The sequence below is a fragment of the Apostichopus japonicus genome, chromosome 9, assembly GCF_037975245.1.
Source record: "Apostichopus japonicus isolate 1M-3 chromosome 9, ASM3797524v1, whole genome shotgun sequence".
Taxonomy (NCBI): Eukaryota; Metazoa; Echinodermata; class Holothuroidea; order Aspidochirotida; family Stichopodidae; genus Apostichopus; species Apostichopus japonicus.
Genome location: NC_092569.1, coordinates 33289869 through 33309206, shown reverse-complemented (window position 1 = coordinate 33309206; position 19338 = coordinate 33289869). Strand labels below are relative to the sequence as shown.

Below are 19338 nucleotides of genomic sequence, written 5' to 3'. Positions count from 1 at the left end.
AACACAGTTTTTTTATTTAATAATACTTAATTGTCGGTAGTATTAACGTTCTCTCGTGTTCTCCACTATTTTCTCCCATTTCGGCTCTGTGTTTTTTGTTTTGTTTTACAGAATAGCCTATCCATCCTAACCATTATTGTTGCTGAAACCTCCTTCGGTCAATACAAATAATTACCATTCGAAAATTGTTTAGAATATTTCCACCTGCTTATGATTGTGTTATGTCCAACCTTTTAACACCAAAAATATCATAGTGAATACTGGCAGCAATTTGGTAAAAATGCGGCTTTCCATACTGCAGAACATGCACCCTTTAATGCCACTGCTATAACAGTGAACCTGCCTCGGGCATTTTAATAGGCTCTCGCAGTAGATCGGGGGAAATGTGAGCTGAATAGGTGACTTTTCCATGCTCTTTCCCATTGCTAGGCTTGGCGAATTGATTACGTAACACACAGGCTAATGTTCTACACTAATAACCTTGAAAGGTGCAGAAGTGACCAGTTGCAGTCTTACTACAGGGCTGATTTTCAAATGTTACTGTCACCAGAAATATTACGACTTTCACCGATACTAGGATATAAAAATGAATATTAATGTATTTGTGTATTGTCCATCAAATATAAGTGAATAAAGAACTTTGATTTTCAAGTGTCGTATACGTTAAATTTGTATATAACTTGTGAAGTTGTACAATGGTGATTGAGATTGACGTGAGAAATAAGGGATATTGGAAATGGTTTTGTTAAAGTGCTAACAGAACATACAATTACAAGGGCCCAATCTATCCGGATGATATACGGATCGGGAGAGAACCTTAACATCATATAGTCTATGAAATATTTATTTGTGTTTTGATAAGCGTTTAGTCAAACATATTTTTCACCTATATTTTTTCAATATCCGTCAATATTAATTCAATCATGTATTCAATTAGATTACATTGTCGGAACTCCGTATACATTGTTATAACTTTCTCTCATGCGCTAATGAGTGAGGGATAAGGGGTATTGGAAGCGGCTCTGGTAATGTTCCAAACTATACCCATAAAGCTTCTGAAGTGAGAACAAAGCTATATCATCTCATTCAATGAGATGAAAATAAGATCCGTGTAAATGTTAATTGTCCGAATATGCCCAACTTTTTTTTCAAGTTGAATTAGTACCAGAACACTATACATGTAAATGAATCACCTCAAACCATTTTGAATAAGAACAATTATGTCAACACGAAGCAACGATGATGCTACGGCATTGACAAGGATGATGCAACGAGTATATTTATCTTATTTCTCAATTGTTATATTTGTTCAACGTAAGTCGACGATAAATAACAGACGGTTTTTCCTATCGCATGTTCTTTTCGTTGTAGTTTCTGACATCAATAAATGATATGATATTTCAGAAAACAAATCCTAGTTATAGTTTCACTGGTCTAATAGGATAGAGAGAGTGGGTGCTGTCAGTGAAATATGTGAGTATTGGAGCCATTGTTATAAACTTTATACTTTTTCAACCTTTGTTTATTTGCTGTTATCTTACAGTTGCCTTTATTTTTGTTTCATTTTATTTGTTATGTTTTTTTTTTAGTTAATGCATTTATTTCATTTTCTCAATTTAACTATTATGAGTTATAGATATAAATTAAAAAGCTGAATGTTTCCATGAATAACAGAACTGCGGTGAATAAAACTTACAGCTTGTTTCATTTATTTATTTATTCGTTGTCTCATTTCTATGACAAGATAGTTGACATATTATCATGTTTTGTTTCATTGCCAATATCGTTTGCCTCGTAGTTTTGCCATATATTCAAACTACGCGTAGCGTCGCAACCCCTGCACGCCTCTCTTTCCCTACAGTGAAAGAAACTTTGATATCACGTTTAAAAAGGCCGACAAAGGATCTCATTTTCATAAATCAAAAGTGTACCTTTTGTGAAATTAAAAAGAAACTCTTCTTTCATTGTTGTAATCTTAAATGAAATGAAAACACCAGATCACTGAGTAATCTACGGGACTCCGTCATCTCTTCTTGAATACCTGCGATGTGCAGCTGGAATATAAAGGATAATGCCCCGCCCCCTCTACCACCAGCCCCCCCCCCCATTTGTGCACTTCCCTTTCTTTGAGTATATTGAAATGTGCCTTTTTTCATAAATTCTCAAGGGGTTTCGTGGCGGTAGACTTTCCCAACCAAGCGCGTTATAAACAACACACTGTCCATCATAAGTGTGGACTGCAAGGGGGTTGGCGGTGATGATCAGGTGTTTATAGCACTAGGAATTTGGAAAACGACCAATTATGTATTCCGGAAAAGCAGATGGCCAAGTAAATACATAGTATATCATATTCTTACATGGTTGATGGATATGATTTAGAGAGAAAGAAAGCAAACGGACAATTGACAAAGTTAGTGAGTCTGGTGGAGTATGTGTTTTTTGGCAGATACGTTATAAACGGAGAGGCCTAAAACCCTGGTTATTTAGCCTATGACCAACTGTGTGTGAATTAACAGCTTCTGTCATAATCTAAAGCTAATGTAGGACTTTATGATGCCACTATAAGGATAGTCAACTGTGAATACATTATATATATTAAGGTAGTTTTAGATGGTTGTGTTCTTTGTGAATGTTCTAATACGCTGTACTATGGAGGCTACTGGTCAGTAGAACTGATCACTCACACATTGTAACTAAACAACCCAGAAAGTAGGCATATATCGAAACGTATCAGATATCGTTCCTAGTTCGGCGATGTCATAAAACTGCCATTTGCCTCTATTCAATATAATCGGCAAAAATATTAGTCAGGATATTGGTTCTATGTTTCATATATTTTTTATTTGCATAATGGAACAGTATTCTCAGTGTTATCATCAAAGGTATCATTTTAATAATCACAGTTTTAATTCAATGCAATTATCGGATAATGACTGGGTATCAGACGTCATGGAGTTCCATGAGCTAATTGCTCCCAATGTAAAATGTTTCACCGTCATTTGGTTTTTTGCCTCATAACATATTATATCTTTGCAAGTCTACACATGATCTCCTTTCGGTATACCAGATCAATTTTAAGGATAATGCACATGGTGTAATGACTATAAAATGTTCATTGGGTCATTGGTTCATTGGTGTCTCTTTTCTTCGCCTAAATCTCCCAGTTACACAAACTCTGCTAGTTTCAATACGTTCAACGTTATTTAATTTATTTTATAACATCGCCAACCGTTTCCTATCCATTTTACGTTGTAGACTTCAAATTTGCTTCTGTTGTCATTGACTTGGCCGTATTTTCATTGTTGTTGTTGTGATACCGCAATCAGAACCGTGAAGATCCTTCCAGAAGATACCGCGGTTATCGCTGAAAGAGTAGTCACCGTTGAGATTGGAATAGCCGCAGGAATAGAAATTTGTCTCATAGACCGGGTTTTTGTTTGCGCAGCATCTATTATGATAATAATAATAACAATAATAATAACTACAGCCATCACAATTATAGCATTTATAATGTGGACGACTAGAAGGACAATAATAATAATAATAACAATAACAGCTACAGTCAGAGTACTCGTATCCACCGGTAGCTACGCGGTTGCTGAATGAGTAGCAGTTGCTGGTAGAGCCCGTACTAGTATCGTCTGGATACCACCAGCCACCTCGGTGTTTTTCTGCACAGTCGTAGGTACTCGATCCATCATTGTCTTCACCGTGCGTGCTAAATCGATGTCCTGAATTTGCTCCCATAGCATTGTTACCTGGAAGGAAATTAGCGAATAGTAAGGGAATGTATTTTCTTGTTAAATATGAAGTTTTTATTCATTTATATCCTTATTAGATCTTATTAAACCATTCTAGGTTCGTTTGCTGTAGCTATCGGTTGTCAGTGCGTATGTTGCTGTGTAAGATAATGTTTAGGCTTACGTAATTGTTTGAGCTTTAATGTACGAGTTTATGAGCTTTCTTTGGGAGTTTACAAATTTTAAGATAGTAATCCAAGTTCCAGTTATTTCTGGAAGGTTCTGACAATTCGTCTGGGAACCTTAGGTCATATTAACGTTCACTTTTAAAGTATATTTCTTTGATCTGTATTATAATTGTTGTTTTTACTTCAATTTTGCGACGAATATTATGTAGTGAAGCGATTTCAAGTTACGTGTGAGAGTAGCAGAAATGTCAACAGCTCATTCTTTTAAGTACTCACTTTTGGCTTATTCAAAAGGAAAGGTTTGTCTTTCTTCAAAATACTAGGTTCTCAGATAAGAGGAAAAGTTGTGATTTGTCTGATTTTCTCATCGTTGTCATCGTATCCTCTCGTTAAACGTCTTATCATTCATCTGACGTTTTTGCTTTCATTTGATATCGACAAATATTGAGCTTTACCTATTATACGATTATACATTCATATAATAACTAAGGCAGGTGATGCTCTTTCGGAAAGTAACACATACACTTTGTCTCGACTGATCTCTCAACATAATGTTTTTCTTTGATACTTTTGTTGTTTTTTTTTTTAAATACTATTAGCCTGTTATTCAATTCCATGAAAGAACATTGTATGATCAAATGAACCTTCATTTTCCTCTCGTTTGGAAACGTTAAAGTCATATATAATAACATTAATTTAAAACACTCTTTTATAATTTCTTTCAATTATAAAGTAAGCTGTAATTTTGCAGCAGTTTTAAGGTTTCTAGACTAGTAATGATTCCTTAATGCTTCTATGGTCGACAAAGTCTGAATGAAAATGCGAGAAATTAGACGCAAAACTATATAGGAACTTGGATGCTATGATTCTTCATGATGTTACAACATATCATTATACATACACGTGCTAAAGTGTGAAGCAAATATACAATGAACATTGAGTACGAGACTCTAAGCACGAGGTATAGTATATAGTTCTACATTAGTCTCTACACTTGATTTATAACAACACCGGAGTATATGTACGCGTACAAATACTAGAGTATGATTACGACAACAGGTAGTTATGTTAGAATAAGATTACGCAATAACTTCAAGTCTGCGTATATGATTGACATTTAGCACAATACATACCAGCATTTCCATTGTAGCCACCCAATGACAGTCGGTATTTGTCTCTCTCGTTACTGATTCTAAATGATGAATAACGGCTGTGGTATGTTGATCCTTCCCTGTTTGTCTTTTCTATTAGAAGTTGGTAGGTTTTTTGGTTTGTCAATTTGTATATTTTATCGTTGCCAATCCAATGATCTCCTGTTGGAATTCCAAACCCGTTTTTGTACTCATTCCAGTTTCGATAAAAGCTGACGGAGCTACTTGTACGTCGTTGCAAAATCTACAAAGGGAATCAATTAGTTTATAGATGGCAAGTAAGTAATGTATAAAATGTCTCATTGTACTACAATAAGTAAGAGATATTAATTGGTGAAGGTCAATAATCCGATTTGTTTTAAACTGAAAGGAAGATGGATCAATTTAATTAAATAATTGAATGATTTACTTCAAACGTTAGTGAACGAAGTCCTGTCATATAAGAAAACACAAGTTTAACATGGAAAGCTATTGCTTGTCAATGGCTAAAACTTACTGTCCATCCCCCACTAGACATTTTACAAAAAACTTCAAACCCGGAGCTTCCAGCGGGATAAATGGTATATATTCCGTCATTTCTTCTACCCGCTGTGTAAAGATCAGAACAATCTCTCGGTCCACTGCGGGCACATGTAAGACCATCACCTTCAAACCATTCGATACAGTCACATCTACGGATATCATTCCGCTCCTCGCAGGTTGCGTCTGCACTACAACTGTACCTCTCACTTGTGAGTACGTTACTGTTGCAAGTTATTCGTAAGGAACAGTCAGAATTAATGTATGATTCACCTTCCTGGAAAGATAAATGTAAAACGACATATTCCAAAGATAGTAAAATATATGTTAATTTGTTACATTTTTAGCAACTTTTGATGACACACTGGATTAACACTAATATACGGTCATGAGCGTTTTAAATATATTAGGTAACGTTCATCGTTCTGGGTGTATCATAATTGCGTTGCCATGCTATGTACTTTCGCTAGGTCTAAATAAATTACAGGCAAAGCATGCAAACTACCTTACCCTTACTACACTTCCTTTGGCAGCAACGAAGCAGTTGTGGGTGCACCTCACTCCGTCCCCTTCGTAGCCATCATTACAGTAACATTTACGGACACCGTTCCTCTCATCACATGTTGCGTGATCACTACACTGGTAACTCTCTTCTATACTCTGGTTGTTCCTACAAGTTGATCTCTGTGTACATCTTGAATTGATGTAAAACTCGCCTTCCTAATTTAAGATATTCAGCGGGGAAAAAATAAATAAATTATGGATTTGCGGTTGTCACAGTGATATGTACAGCATTGAAAGAATTGCTGGCCAATTCCAATGTCTTTTTCTGGCAAAGGGTATCAACTTTTTAGAAAGTTTAATGCGATCTTTGCAGCCAACTCTGACGTTTGGGGTCTAGGAATTTGCCATAATTTTTTTGTTTAAAGTAGCTGTCAAATATTGCATTCCTTGAAGGTTTTTTGCAACTAAAAACTCAAGTTACAATACGTTTCAAACGCACTATTTAGGTAAGAAGTATCCTATAATATTTTTTAAGGTTGATAAGGGAATTCACACCCGTAGAAGTGATATTATGATTCCCTTCTAAATGAAATACATCTCTTGATTGACAGGTTGCCTGCAACGGCGACAGAAGCGGGTCCATGGCCCCTGCTTAACCGCGATGCACACGCCACACGGTTATCTGTAAATGTATTGCGATAATCGACAAGTTTAACAGTCAGAATTGATGTAAGTTTCACTCTTCTGGAAATGATAAATGTTAAACGACATATTCCAGTGAAAGTAAAATCAATGTTTATTTGGTACAACGCTTGGTACGCTGTTTGAGTAAAACTGAATTTCTACTATTGAATGGTCGTGAGCATTTTAAATATGTGAGGTAAAGTTCATTATTCAGGGTGTAGTTGCTTTGGATGCCTTATTTTGCTAGGTCTCAATAGGAAGACTTTTGCAAGAACATGTAAAACGAATAAGAGAGCTGAATATCAATATCAACAATAATCATGAAAATTAATAACAGATATAATAAAGAGTAAGGTCAATCAATTGAAATCCAAGATTTTATGTTATAGTGCACTTTTCATGTTATAAATTAAGACTTGTAAACGGCATCAAATAAACTTACTGCTAATACGACGCCTTCCCCTTGGACGTAACAGGCACATTGCTCTTGAGGTATGCAGCTGTCTCCAAGAACCATGTGGTTTTCTGGACAAAGACATCTTTCTGGAGCCGCTGGATCCGGTATGACACAATCATTCGGATTCTCACAAGTTCTTTCACATGTATTGTCATAATTATCCTTGTTGGATGAGCACCAGGTAATGGGTAAATCTGGGAAAATTGAAACCACTACAAGTTTATCCTAGCTTGAAGTGCTTACTCGCTTTTATGAGAGAATCGTGTTACCACCGTGGTGCTCTGGCCGATCGGAAGATTTGCTGATTGTTTACATAAGATCAAATGTAAGCCGGATTTTTTATTGTTAATGCTCATTCAACGTATTCTCATTTATGTCAAACATATAAAATAATATTACATTTTCAAGTATTCGACTATGGGAAACAATCAATATAGTTATATATGATTTTTTTCTGTAAGCATTTTTTAATTTCCGTTTTGACTACAAACATATGGAGAAAATAATTTAAAAAAAGTCTTACCTGTTATTCCTTCGACACCGCCAAGACTTGTTATAGAATAATTCCCCCATTCATCGGCAATGCGAAAGTTGTCGTATGTCAATGAATATGACTGGCCTGCATAATTCTCTAGCTCGATGTGCAGCTTGTACCTCTTTTGGTTTATCAAGTGAGCTAACTTTTCATTACCAATTAGAAATTCACTGCCTAAGAAACCAATTCCGTTTTTGTATTCGTCCCAGGTTCGATTAAAACCGATGGATCCATCAACACGTCGTTGTATGACCTGAAGAATTAAAAGAAATATGTAGACAACTAACGGATACAGTTCATTATCTTATGATCTTATAGCCAAAATTTGCGGCTCACCTGAATAAATACGAAAAGGACAGAATCCATTTGTGATGTTGCGTTATATCTTATCCTAATGCATATCTAGATCACTAGCCTAGGTGTGCAGAGAAAAAATAAGTTTTATAATCGTATTAAAATTCAATGTAATTACTCTGGGTAGTTTTGTTTCCGATATTAGGCTTCAAATATTCATACATCGTACAAGGTATATCATCCGACACACTGAACAACTAAAATGGACTGAAAATTCTAATGTCTCCTACAAAGTGTGTCTTGGAGAGTAACGTCTGTGATTGTAAGTGTTCACGTCTTGAAATATATTACTTACTGTCCAACCTCCAGATGTAGTGTTGTGATCACAATATGTCTGAAATGGTTCCGGATACTGGTCAGGTTTAATCAGGTACACACCGGATTTGGCTTTGGTAGAAGAGCATTGGTTAAGTACTTCATGACAATCCCTTGGATACTCCGGAGTTTGGAATAGAAAATACTGCAAGTCTAGCACCAAGATAATGTAAAGAAGAAGATGAGAACAAATCGTAAAACTGTTGCAGATACGGTTCCATATGTAAAGAATTGTTTCAAGAGAAATATAATATATGGCTACATTGCAATAGATTTGTTTGAACTACACAGTAAACATGACGTGGTAATTACTATGAACCATCAGAAAATGTATTCAATCGTTTTATGCTAATATTCATGGAGGCTAATATAAGCAAGTATATTTTATTTGAAATGACAATGTAACGCAAATATCTACCGTGAATCTGTGGCGACATGGTCACAGAAGCAAACATGATTAGTAATAGCTTTCCTCGACATGAGGGTATGATTTGGCCCTATTTTTACCTGTTTTACAACAATCTAACGTTCATCAGCACTGACGTGAGATGTGAAAGTGCCAAATTATTGAACGAGCTTACAGTACACAAAGTCTAAACAAGTGCGTGTTTTGTCCCTTCTGTTATTGTTACTTGCCATTTAGCCTCTGAAGGTCCTGCTAGGATCGAAACGTCAGGCCAACTTACTTTGCACAAATGACTAACAAGTATAAATACATATAATCGGAACTATCTTTATTGCTTGAAATAGATATTGACTAACGACTTGTATTTCTTTCAGTGTTATTATCGCTGAGTATCTACAATTTATCTCAATCAGCGCTAAAACTACTTCAATCTACAGTACAAGGAAATTATTGAGAATTGTAAGTCATTATTTATCTTACAAATTGAAATAGGAGAAAGTAAAACATATAAAGTACAACTAGGTTTTTTTTTCTAAATTAAACTTTTTCCGAACTATTATTTAGATAACAAATTTCTCTTATTTGGTTAGTTCTCGGTAGTTAAATTAATCGTTACCCCTACAGAACTAAACTTACTTGAATCGTTGACTCTTGTGCTTGAAGATATCTGAGGTAACAACAAATTGAAGGGAATGTACGATTAAGTAAAGTACATTCTAAAGAAACAATATCGAGTTAAGAATGTTGTACGAAGGTCAATGTATAACAAAATACAGGACATATTCCAATCTATTACACCTTCACTTTAACATATCCTATCATTTTAAGTTTAAATATACAGAACAGAATTGTATAGCTCATTAAATTAAATCTGATTTCGCTTTTGATTCAGATAAATGAACAATTTTCAACTTGTAAATTATTATAGAAAAAGGTGATAAGAACGGGAAAAACATTCACATGCCAAATTCTAAGCAGTAATATCATGTTTTGCAATCTTAATATTTATATAACATTGATTTAACTGCTTATCAGCATAGCTAATATTAAAAGTAGGTTTATTGAATAACTTTATTTTTTTGAAAATATGATTATATGTCTGTTTGCATGTCTTCTAATACGTCTTATTCTCATTACTATACACAAAACAATCATAGGTCACCATACGCTATCTTAATTGAACGATCATAACAACGATAAACAGATGAAAGTAATAATTCCCTGTGCATTATGCTAATCGAAATGTGAATGTTATAATATCTGAGAAAGCGAAAAGAAAACTTACAGTATATTATTGAAAGAAAATTAAGAGTACAAACATCAGCGATATCCATGGAATAAAAAACAAATTGAGACCTTACCCACGTCCTTAAAAAAAAAAAAAACATGTATCCGACTGTACATTTCCCCGCATAATATTTTTGTTTGGCAGTAATGAATGCTGTTTATTGCAGGTGTGTTTTAGTTATAAAAATAAAAATTGGCTGATATAATTAGGCTTTTATCAATATAAAAGAAAACTTGATGACAGCCAAAGTTGTTTGGCACGCTCCCAAGTTGCATATTATTGACCAAAAGCGGTATTTTTACATTTTCTCAATCTCTTAAAAACGGTGACTTTAAGATTTGTGACGTTTCGCAATGTGTTCGTGTCCTTCGTACGCTTCCGTAACATATTACCACAAATGAAAAGGTCTCTTTTATGCAGAAACGATGCAATTCAATAATTTAACATTTTCTGTTTGGAAAATTAAATTAAAAAAATGAACTTATAGCAGAAATTTCGAACTATGTGCAAACGTATTCTAGTTACAATATTCATCAAATTGTATTCTATTTTCACAATGAGACATTTAATTCTGTCCTTCTTGAAAAAAATGAAGAAAATTCATGATCCGTAAACTTTGATCTCCTAGTGGTGTTCGTATATTTAGCTAAGTGCAACTATCTATAGTGGGAAATTGGATATATTACGCTAATGAGGTACTTATACACTGGGACAACGTGCAATTTACCCTCAAAAGCTTAAAAAAAAAAACATTAAAGAAAATAGCCAAGTTTTGAAAATATGTAAAAAAAAAAGAGCAACAAAAATGCATAAAAATTCATCCGTTGTGAAGAAGAATATCGTTTGTTTCGATACGTAAAAGCCATTTGATTGACTTGGGCAAGCATCACAACACAATTGATCTTTTTTGTCTTCAACATCACAAAACACGTTCACGTTTAACGCCCCAGCTACTGACGCTAATTGTCAACATTCGTTCGCCTAAAAACTGTATAATATGTGAGTAAGACATTTGTTGTTACAACTTTTTGCTTTATCATAAAAAATATGTCGATCTTTTTAGAAATATTGTACTCAGAACGTATACAATAATTGAGGCTTTCAATGTGCATACATTATGCAGAGTTATATGCAACCTACGAAAACATGGTTAAAGTCATAAAATATATTTTTATAAATAAAAAAACAACAAGTTTAAGATCGCAGTAGAAAATATTTGGGCAAAGCGTGACACTTGATGGAAACTGTATTTCCTTCATGATTATTGTTTTTCAAGTAATCTAAAGTTAATTACCTAAAACTAATAAAAAGGATGAAAATCTTTACAACACATGTGATGGAACGATTGCGAACTTCTTACAAGAAATGCTAAAAATTATGGTTCACGCTCATTCAAAATAACGTCATGTATAGCAAAATACAAGTTAGCGTATTCATAACGAAAACTGTTTTAATTACCCTTTGTGCACATCAGCAAAAGCAGATACTCTTTCGGCAACATGACGTTTACTGTATCTATTCAAGACAGAAACCATTTTTGAACGCCCAGAACATCCACGTGAACCCTCAAATAGCTCCCATAAAACACATACTTGTTCATACCAAAACGAGCATGCATATTTTTTTTTAACCTTTGGTTGGCGTAATTCTCTGAAGTATCCTAATTCAAGGATAACACATAATATCATAACGACACATATTTTTCTTTTCTTCTCTTGATATCAAAGGAAGTGGTATTTTGACGCCTGTGCGCAAAGCTTTGTATGAAAGAAAGTAAGATACTACGTTGAAGGAAATAATTCAGATATATTGCATAAAATGCCCGATCCGTCTAATTAAGTAAGACATCACATTTATCCTATTGAATATAACATATTAGTCATTATTTTATTTGTGCATTGGTTCAGGACAACTCTTACATGGTTTACATGTGCTGAGATTATCCGATAATTCGTTTATTAAGTATGTTGGGAGAAAGAAGCTAATGATATACGAGTCGTGCAAAAATTCTTCTCCCAAAAGATATTTTTGTCAAGGTAGTTATGATAAAATATATAAGTGCCTAAGTAAACGATATCTGTTAACTTTAAAAGAAATAATCGGTAACTGTTCAACAGACACATCAAATTTCAAATTTGACTTATCGTAAAACAATTTATAGAGTTTCTGTAAAGTTATATCCATTTTGAAAATTCTTGACAATCAACATCATCTAGATTTCCTCAAAACAACACGGTTTTGAAAAATAGCCGTTCTTGTCTACGTGATCACGTGTTGTATGGTAAAATTTTCAATATTTTTAAATTATAGACTTTGAAAGGAAGAAAGGATGAAATGATGGATACAAGCCTGTATTGTCGACTTCGTGACAAGAAAGCTCTAAATCATAACATTTTTTTACAGTTTTGTTCTTTTGGAAAAACAGAATCAGGAACTTTACAACGGAAGCGAACAGCGAGAAGATATGTGCATTTATTTATTGTTTTATCTGGGATGATTGAGTAATGTTAATAAACAAGTTCGTTTTACTATTCTCCCTTTTTCTTGCCATTAGTTTGGCACAACTTAAAAAAAAAATCTTAGCTAGAATATTTCTTTTATTGTGGGTTAATAGACGATCTTTCTGATGCTACAGGGCAAATTTCAGAACTGACAACGTTTCACATTGACTTGTTTTATTATACTTTATTCTAAGTTTCTTATCCGTTTCAATAACATGTTGGTTATAATTTTCGTACTTTTATTTTATTTTAAAGTGGCGTTTCGTGCAAAATTTTTACAAATATGTTGATTATTAGAAGATCTAAATTTAGTTGATGGTTATTACATTGACATGCCTCAAAATCAACCCTATGATAAACGCACATGGCCGAATCGAACACATTATTAACAAATGGTTGTGTAATACAATGCTGTGACCGCCAGAGGGAAAACAAGACATTGTAAAACAAACAGTGTTACCTTAACCTGCAAAATAGTAAGAGGAACGATTGAAATTAAGTGGTTGATACATTTTTAAAGGAATATTAAGATTGATAATGCTTGGTCATGAACATCTAAAGACTAAATATAGAATTATTAACATAAACATAAAGCCGTTGGAGGCGATGTTTCAGTATTGAGCTAGTATAGAACGGTGTTATATGGCTTTCAAATATCGGTTGCTAAATTACCTGTATCAAATATAAGGTGTTTTGGTGATGTTTGGCATATAATTGTTGATCATTTTAAGATACATTCTGTTTCCTCTTGTGTATAGCATGATGAACTGATCAATATGTATTTGTACGTATGCCTACGTGACTGTATTGAATAGTGTGCTACATTAATGCGTTTATTGTGTTATGGTTTACAGATACCTGCCAGCGAGCAAATTTCTAAGTTGTTGTCAAGTATATATTGTAATACTTAACATATTAACACTTTTGTGAATGAGAATTTGAAAGTGCTAGGAATGCTCTAATGCTGAATTCTTCTATTATTGTTTTTGTAGTTTAAATTTGATTGTTAAATATTGTACATATAAACTGTTGCAATACTGGGGTTTTATTAGCTAGTTTGAAAAAAATTAAGCTATACTTCGTCAAGCTGCCATTTTTATGTACACGAAAAACCCACCATAAATGTATGTTTACATATTAAACGTCTTTGTATTAGGAATTATACTTCTTTCGAATATTAATCCAACAGATTGATCATATCAGTATAAAGTTGTAAATATAGCAATTTGGATCTTAAACTTATTCAAAAGTTTATTTATCATTTCCGTATGCATATTTGTTCTTTTAAAAAATCAAAAGCTGAACTTTATTTAGTTAATCATACTAGTTGGGCAGTCATTTTGACGGAGAGATGTTGTAATCGGAAAATATGAATTATTTTATGAATTGACAGAACAAATTGTCATCGTGAAGGAATACTTTCTCAAGTCGTTTTTTTTTTAATTTGTTACTTGTTTTATACATTCGCATTTTTAATTTCATGCGATATTTTCTTTGATAAACAAATTATTAGTTCACAAGTTAATCATAAAGTTATTTTCCTTAGAATAGGTTAATGGATACGTAATCATATGTAGGGTTTTGAAACCCATATGCTCTTGTTACAAGAACGTTTAGGCTTCTTGTAAAACAATTTACAGAGTTTCTGTAAAATTATATCCATTTTGGAAATTCTTGGCAATAAAAACCTCGTCTAGACTCACTAAAAACAACACGATTTTAAATAATAGCCGTTCTCGTCCACGTGATCACGTGCTGCACGGTAACATTCTCAATATTTATAATTACAGACTTTGCAAGGAAGAACGAGGAAATGATGGCTTCAAGCCTGTCTTGTCGACAACGGGGCAAGAAAGCTCTAGATCATAAATTATAACATTTCTACAGTTTTGTTCTTTCGAAAAACAGAATCCGGAACTTTACAACGGAAACATTCAGCAAGAAGACATATACATTTAATTATTGTTTTGACTGGGATGATAGAGTAGTGTTAAAAAACAAGTCTGTTTACTGTTCTCCTTTTTCTTGACATTAGTTTGGCACAACTTTAAAAAAAAATCTTAGCTAGAATCTTTTTATTATTGTGGGTTAATAGACGATCTTTCTGATGCTACAGGGCAAATTTCAGAACTGATAACGTTTCACATTGATTTTTTTATTATACTTTATTCTTTATTTCCTATCACTTTTCATTACATTTAGTCTTTAATTGTCGTACTTTACTATTATTTTCATTTTTAAAGCAGCGTTTCGTGCAAACTTATAACAAATAAGATGACTATTTGAATATTTATATTTAGTTGATGATTATTACATTGACATGCGTTAAAAATGAACGATTGAAATTTAGGGGTTAATACATTATAAGAAGGAATATTAAAATTGACATTGTTTGGTCATGAAAAATAAAGTTTCATGACAAAATACAGATTTATTAAGATAAACTTTTTTTTCATAAAACTACTAGAAACGATTTTTCAGTATTATCCTAGTATAAAATGGTGTTATTTGGCTTTCAAATATCGGTTGCCAAATTACCTTTATCAAATATAATGTGTTTTGGGGAAGTTTGGCAAATAATCGTTGATCATTTTAAGATACATTCTGTTTCCTATTGTGTATTTGCATGATGAACTGATCAATATATATTCTTACGTAGGCCTACGTGCCTGTATTGAATAGTGTGTTACATGAATGCGTTTATTGTGTTATGTTTTACATAAACCTGTCCAGCAAGCAAATGTGCAAGTTGGTGTCAGGTATATATTGTATTACTTAACATATTAACACTTTTGTGAACGAAAATTTAAAGTGCTCGGAATGCTTTAATGTTGAATTGATCTATGAACTGTTTTTGTAGTTTATAACTGATTGTATTGCACACATAAACTGTTACAGTACTGAGGTTTTCATAGTTCGTTTTGAAAAAGAAAAACAAAATCAGCTCTATAGCGTAAAGCTGCCATTTTTATGTACACGAAAAAACCATCAACATGTTGACAAATTAAACGTCTTTGTATTAGGAATTATGCTTCTTTCGAACATTACATCAAACAGATTGATCATATCAGTATAACGCTTTAAATATAGCAATTTGGATATTAAACGTATTCAAAAGTTCAATTATCATTTCCGTAATGCATATTTGTTGTTTTGAAAAATCAAAAGCTCAACTTTATTCATTTTATCGGAGAGATAAAGTCTGTATTCGAACAAAATGAATACTTTTATGATTTGACGGAACAAATTGTCATCATGAAGAAATTGTAAGTTGTTTTTATGCATTCGTCTTTTAAACGTCATGCTATATTTACTTTGATAAAAAAAATGATTAATTCACAAGTAAATTTTCATTAGAATAAGTTAATAGATACTTAATCTTATGTAGGGTTCGAAACTCATATGCTGTCGTTACAAAAACGTTATGGCTTTGCACTCAAGATGGACGCGAAACATGTTTTTATTTGAAACAGAATTGTGTGAATTTTGGATATATTTAAGCTATAATATTTAGACATTTCAATATGTTTATGTATTTTGTATTCTTCCAAGTGTTTCAAAGTTTTCCTCCGAACAGATTCGTGTTGATTGTAAATAGTTTAGCCTCTGCTAATGACATGTACAAGGTAGATGTTCTGCTGAGTAAAAAGTCTGTTGCAGATTTTCTTTTTACGTGTTTGTTTTTTTCTCAAAAACTCAATGATGTAATTCCTATTTGGGTATCAACAAAATGGAACAGAATGGACCGTACGAATAGGGGGGCTATTTAAAAAAGAATATATAATGACAAGATATTAAATGCAATAAAGTAATAAAGATACAAAATGCACGATAACGCACAACATTTGTAAAAAAAATCTAATTTTCAAAAAAGTTACAGTTGAATAGAGCCGATAGCTCACCAATCGTAATATTCTCTACAAATACTCGTTGTAACAAGTCAGCGCATGTAGACAGTTGTTTCATTTTATATGTAGAAAAAGGTACAGGTCTTTTTTAAAGCTAAAGTGAATGAAATATTGAAACATTGTCAATTAGTGAAAGAAACTATACAAGTAAATTTTTACTTTGAATAAATTAATTTGATTTAATTAATGTTTTAGAGACTTACCCGAAAACCATTTAAGATTAAAAGCAGCAACACAGCAAAGACGAAAATATATTTTCTTCGAAGTTCTGCCATCTATCCAAAATGAAAAAGACAAATTTGCACGAAATAAAGGAGAGACTTGCTGACCTTCTGAGACAGTCAAAGAAGTAACGAACGTGAAATCGTTACCCAAGGAAAGACCTGCATACGTACGGATGTCCATTAAAACCATGTACTTTAACAGCTGGTCACATAATCTATGTTTTCAATCTAGTGTGTCCCATATCGACATCTGTTATATTATGTGTCATTATTATTGCAGGATAAACATGTGCTTTATTTATTTAGAAGCTCTTTTATCTCGAATTCTTAGTTAGAATGGAAGAACTCGCAATACAAGCACAAGGAACGGATAAGAATGGTTGTGTACATCTCACACAATAAATGACAATTTATCGTTATTTTGAACCATTTCGGAATTATAAGTCAAATATGGAAAGTTAATGATAATCACTAAAAACTGTGTTTATTCGCCGTTTAAACATTTCTGCTGACATGGGACATCATGTATTCAAAGGACTCCCACAACGTTTTAAAATACTTTAACACAAATCGCTTGGAATCATGACATATCAATATCAAACAGCACCTTTCGAATATTAGACGAATCACAGGAATAGTAAGTTAGGCTGGCCTATCATTAAAGAGAGTAATTATATTATAATTAACAATAATTTGGTTACAACAACAATATTGTTTTTCCACCCGATATTCATGGCTTGTACAGACAATACTGTTCATGTCCTGTAACATATGTAATAACTGATTGATACACAGTTGTTGGACATAAGAGTAGTTCCTGTGCCAGCCATTTGATACGCGATTCTAAAATGAAGTAAAATCTAGTCGTTTTATGCTATAGGAAGGCCTATGTGTATACCAGAACATGGCCTTTCTTCGTTCTCGGTTTGACGTTATTTAAAGAGAGTTTTGAACTGGAATCAACGGTACAGTACCTACTTAACTTCAAACACATACTAGTACAGTTGCTACTGGTGCCACCTGTGACACATGTTACTACTGTTCATGTCTTACAGCCGTGCATCAGTAATTTATACGTTGTGTTCGTAACACGGTAACATGTGTTACAGGTGGCACCAGTAGTTACCGTACTAGTTATATGTATCGGATGGTTTTCCTCATATCAGTCCCTTATTTATTACAATATCACTCATGCAGTAAACTGTTCAAATGATACGATTCACTTTAAATGAACATGAGCAGGGACTACCCATTCCATACGCAATTTGAATAAACACCACGATATTTATTATGATTTCAAAGTACCTTAACTGCTTTAACTTTACACAAGCATTTGCAAGGTAATGCCTTCTATTTTCCATGCTGGTATGTACAAGCTACTATATGCTAAACAACGTGGCTGGCAACTTACGATACTTAACGGAATCTGATTGACCTATAAACCGTATGATATCACGTGATTGAGCCACGTAACAATGTTCCACGTATTCAAATTGTGATGACATCACAAGGAAATACATTTTGAAATATATATGCCGTGTGTTACACTGAATAATCGATGGGTGTATATTACATGATGATTTGGTCAAAATGATACAAACATAAGTCTTTAGTGTCTCTAATTGTAATATTACAACAAGGAAGTAAGCGGTCTCAACGACAATCATTGTGACATGTCGGAGAGCCATCACCTCATAGTTATGACTGTTCAAATGATACGATTCACTTTAAATGATCATGAGCAGCGACTACCCATTCCATACGCAATTTGAATAAACACCATGTTATGTATTATGATTTCAAGTACCTTAACTGCTTTAACGTTACACAATCATTTCCAAGGTAATGCCTTCTATTTACCTTGGTGGTATGTACAATATACTATATGCTAAACAACGTGGCTGGCAACTTACGATACTTAACGGATTCTGATGGACGTATAAACCTTATGATATCACGTGATTGAGCCACGTAGCACTGTTCCACGTGTTCGAATTGTGATGACATCACAAGGAAATACATCTTGAAAAATGACGAATCGTGGCTGGATTATTTACTACAATAATACAAAGGCATATTGTCAGACGTGCCAAGAAATCGGATTTCATACTTCTTGTGTTAAAGCATTTGCCCCCTTCCTCATATAACCTAGTAGAGAAATATGACTTAGTTCTGATTACAGGATTGTATTCGGCATGTGGTGACAGAGGATCAGAGTGAATTATTATATAAGCCTACTAAAGAGATCATATTAAATATTACTGTGTCAGACAAAATGTTTGACACTGGATTAAAATGACAACTAGTAGTAAGAAACAACCAAACGGTTGTACCCGCATATATACCGTGAGTTACACTGAATGATATCGATACATATCGATATATATATATATATATATATATATATATATATATATATATATATATATATATATATATATATATATATATATATATATATATATATATATATATATATATATATATATATATATATATATATATATATAGTACATGGTGTTTTGGCCAAATTATACAAACATATGTTTTTAGTGTCTCTAATT

The 19338-nt window shown here is 33.2% G+C and overlaps 1 protein-coding gene across 1 annotated transcript; it reads right to left on the bottom strand.

Moving 5' to 3' along the window:
* Positions 1 to 3276: 3276 nt before the first annotated feature.
* Positions 3277 to 16879, bottom strand: LOC139972962 (uncharacterized). Its single transcript, XM_071979278.1, has 9 exons — positions 16754 to 16879; positions 9490 to 9520; positions 8428 to 8600; positions 7767 to 8031; positions 7229 to 7437; positions 6109 to 6318; positions 5576 to 5875; positions 5062 to 5323; positions 3277 to 3758 (listed from the first exon to the last, which is right to left on the bottom strand). The coding sequence occupies exons 1-9, from the start codon at positions 16823 to 16825 to the stop codon at positions 3277 to 3279; spliced, it is 2004 nt and encodes a 667-aa protein (XP_071835379.1). The 5' UTR covers positions 16826 to 16879.
* Between the last annotated feature and the right edge of the window lie 2459 nt (positions 16880 to 19338).

Coding starts and splice junctions, on each gene's coding strand:
- LOC139972962 (XM_071979278.1), bottom strand. CDS start 16,825: ATGGCAGAACTTCGAAGAAAATATATTTTCGTCTTTGCTGTGTTGCTG. Junction 9,521..16,753: donor TAATCTTAAATGGTTTTCGG/GTAAGTCTCTAA, acceptor TTGTTACCTCAG/ATATCTTCAAGCACAAGAGT. Junction 5,876..6,108: donor CCAAAGGAAGTGTAGTAAGG/GTAAGGTAGTTT, acceptor TTATCTTTCCAG/GAAGGTGAATCATACATTAA.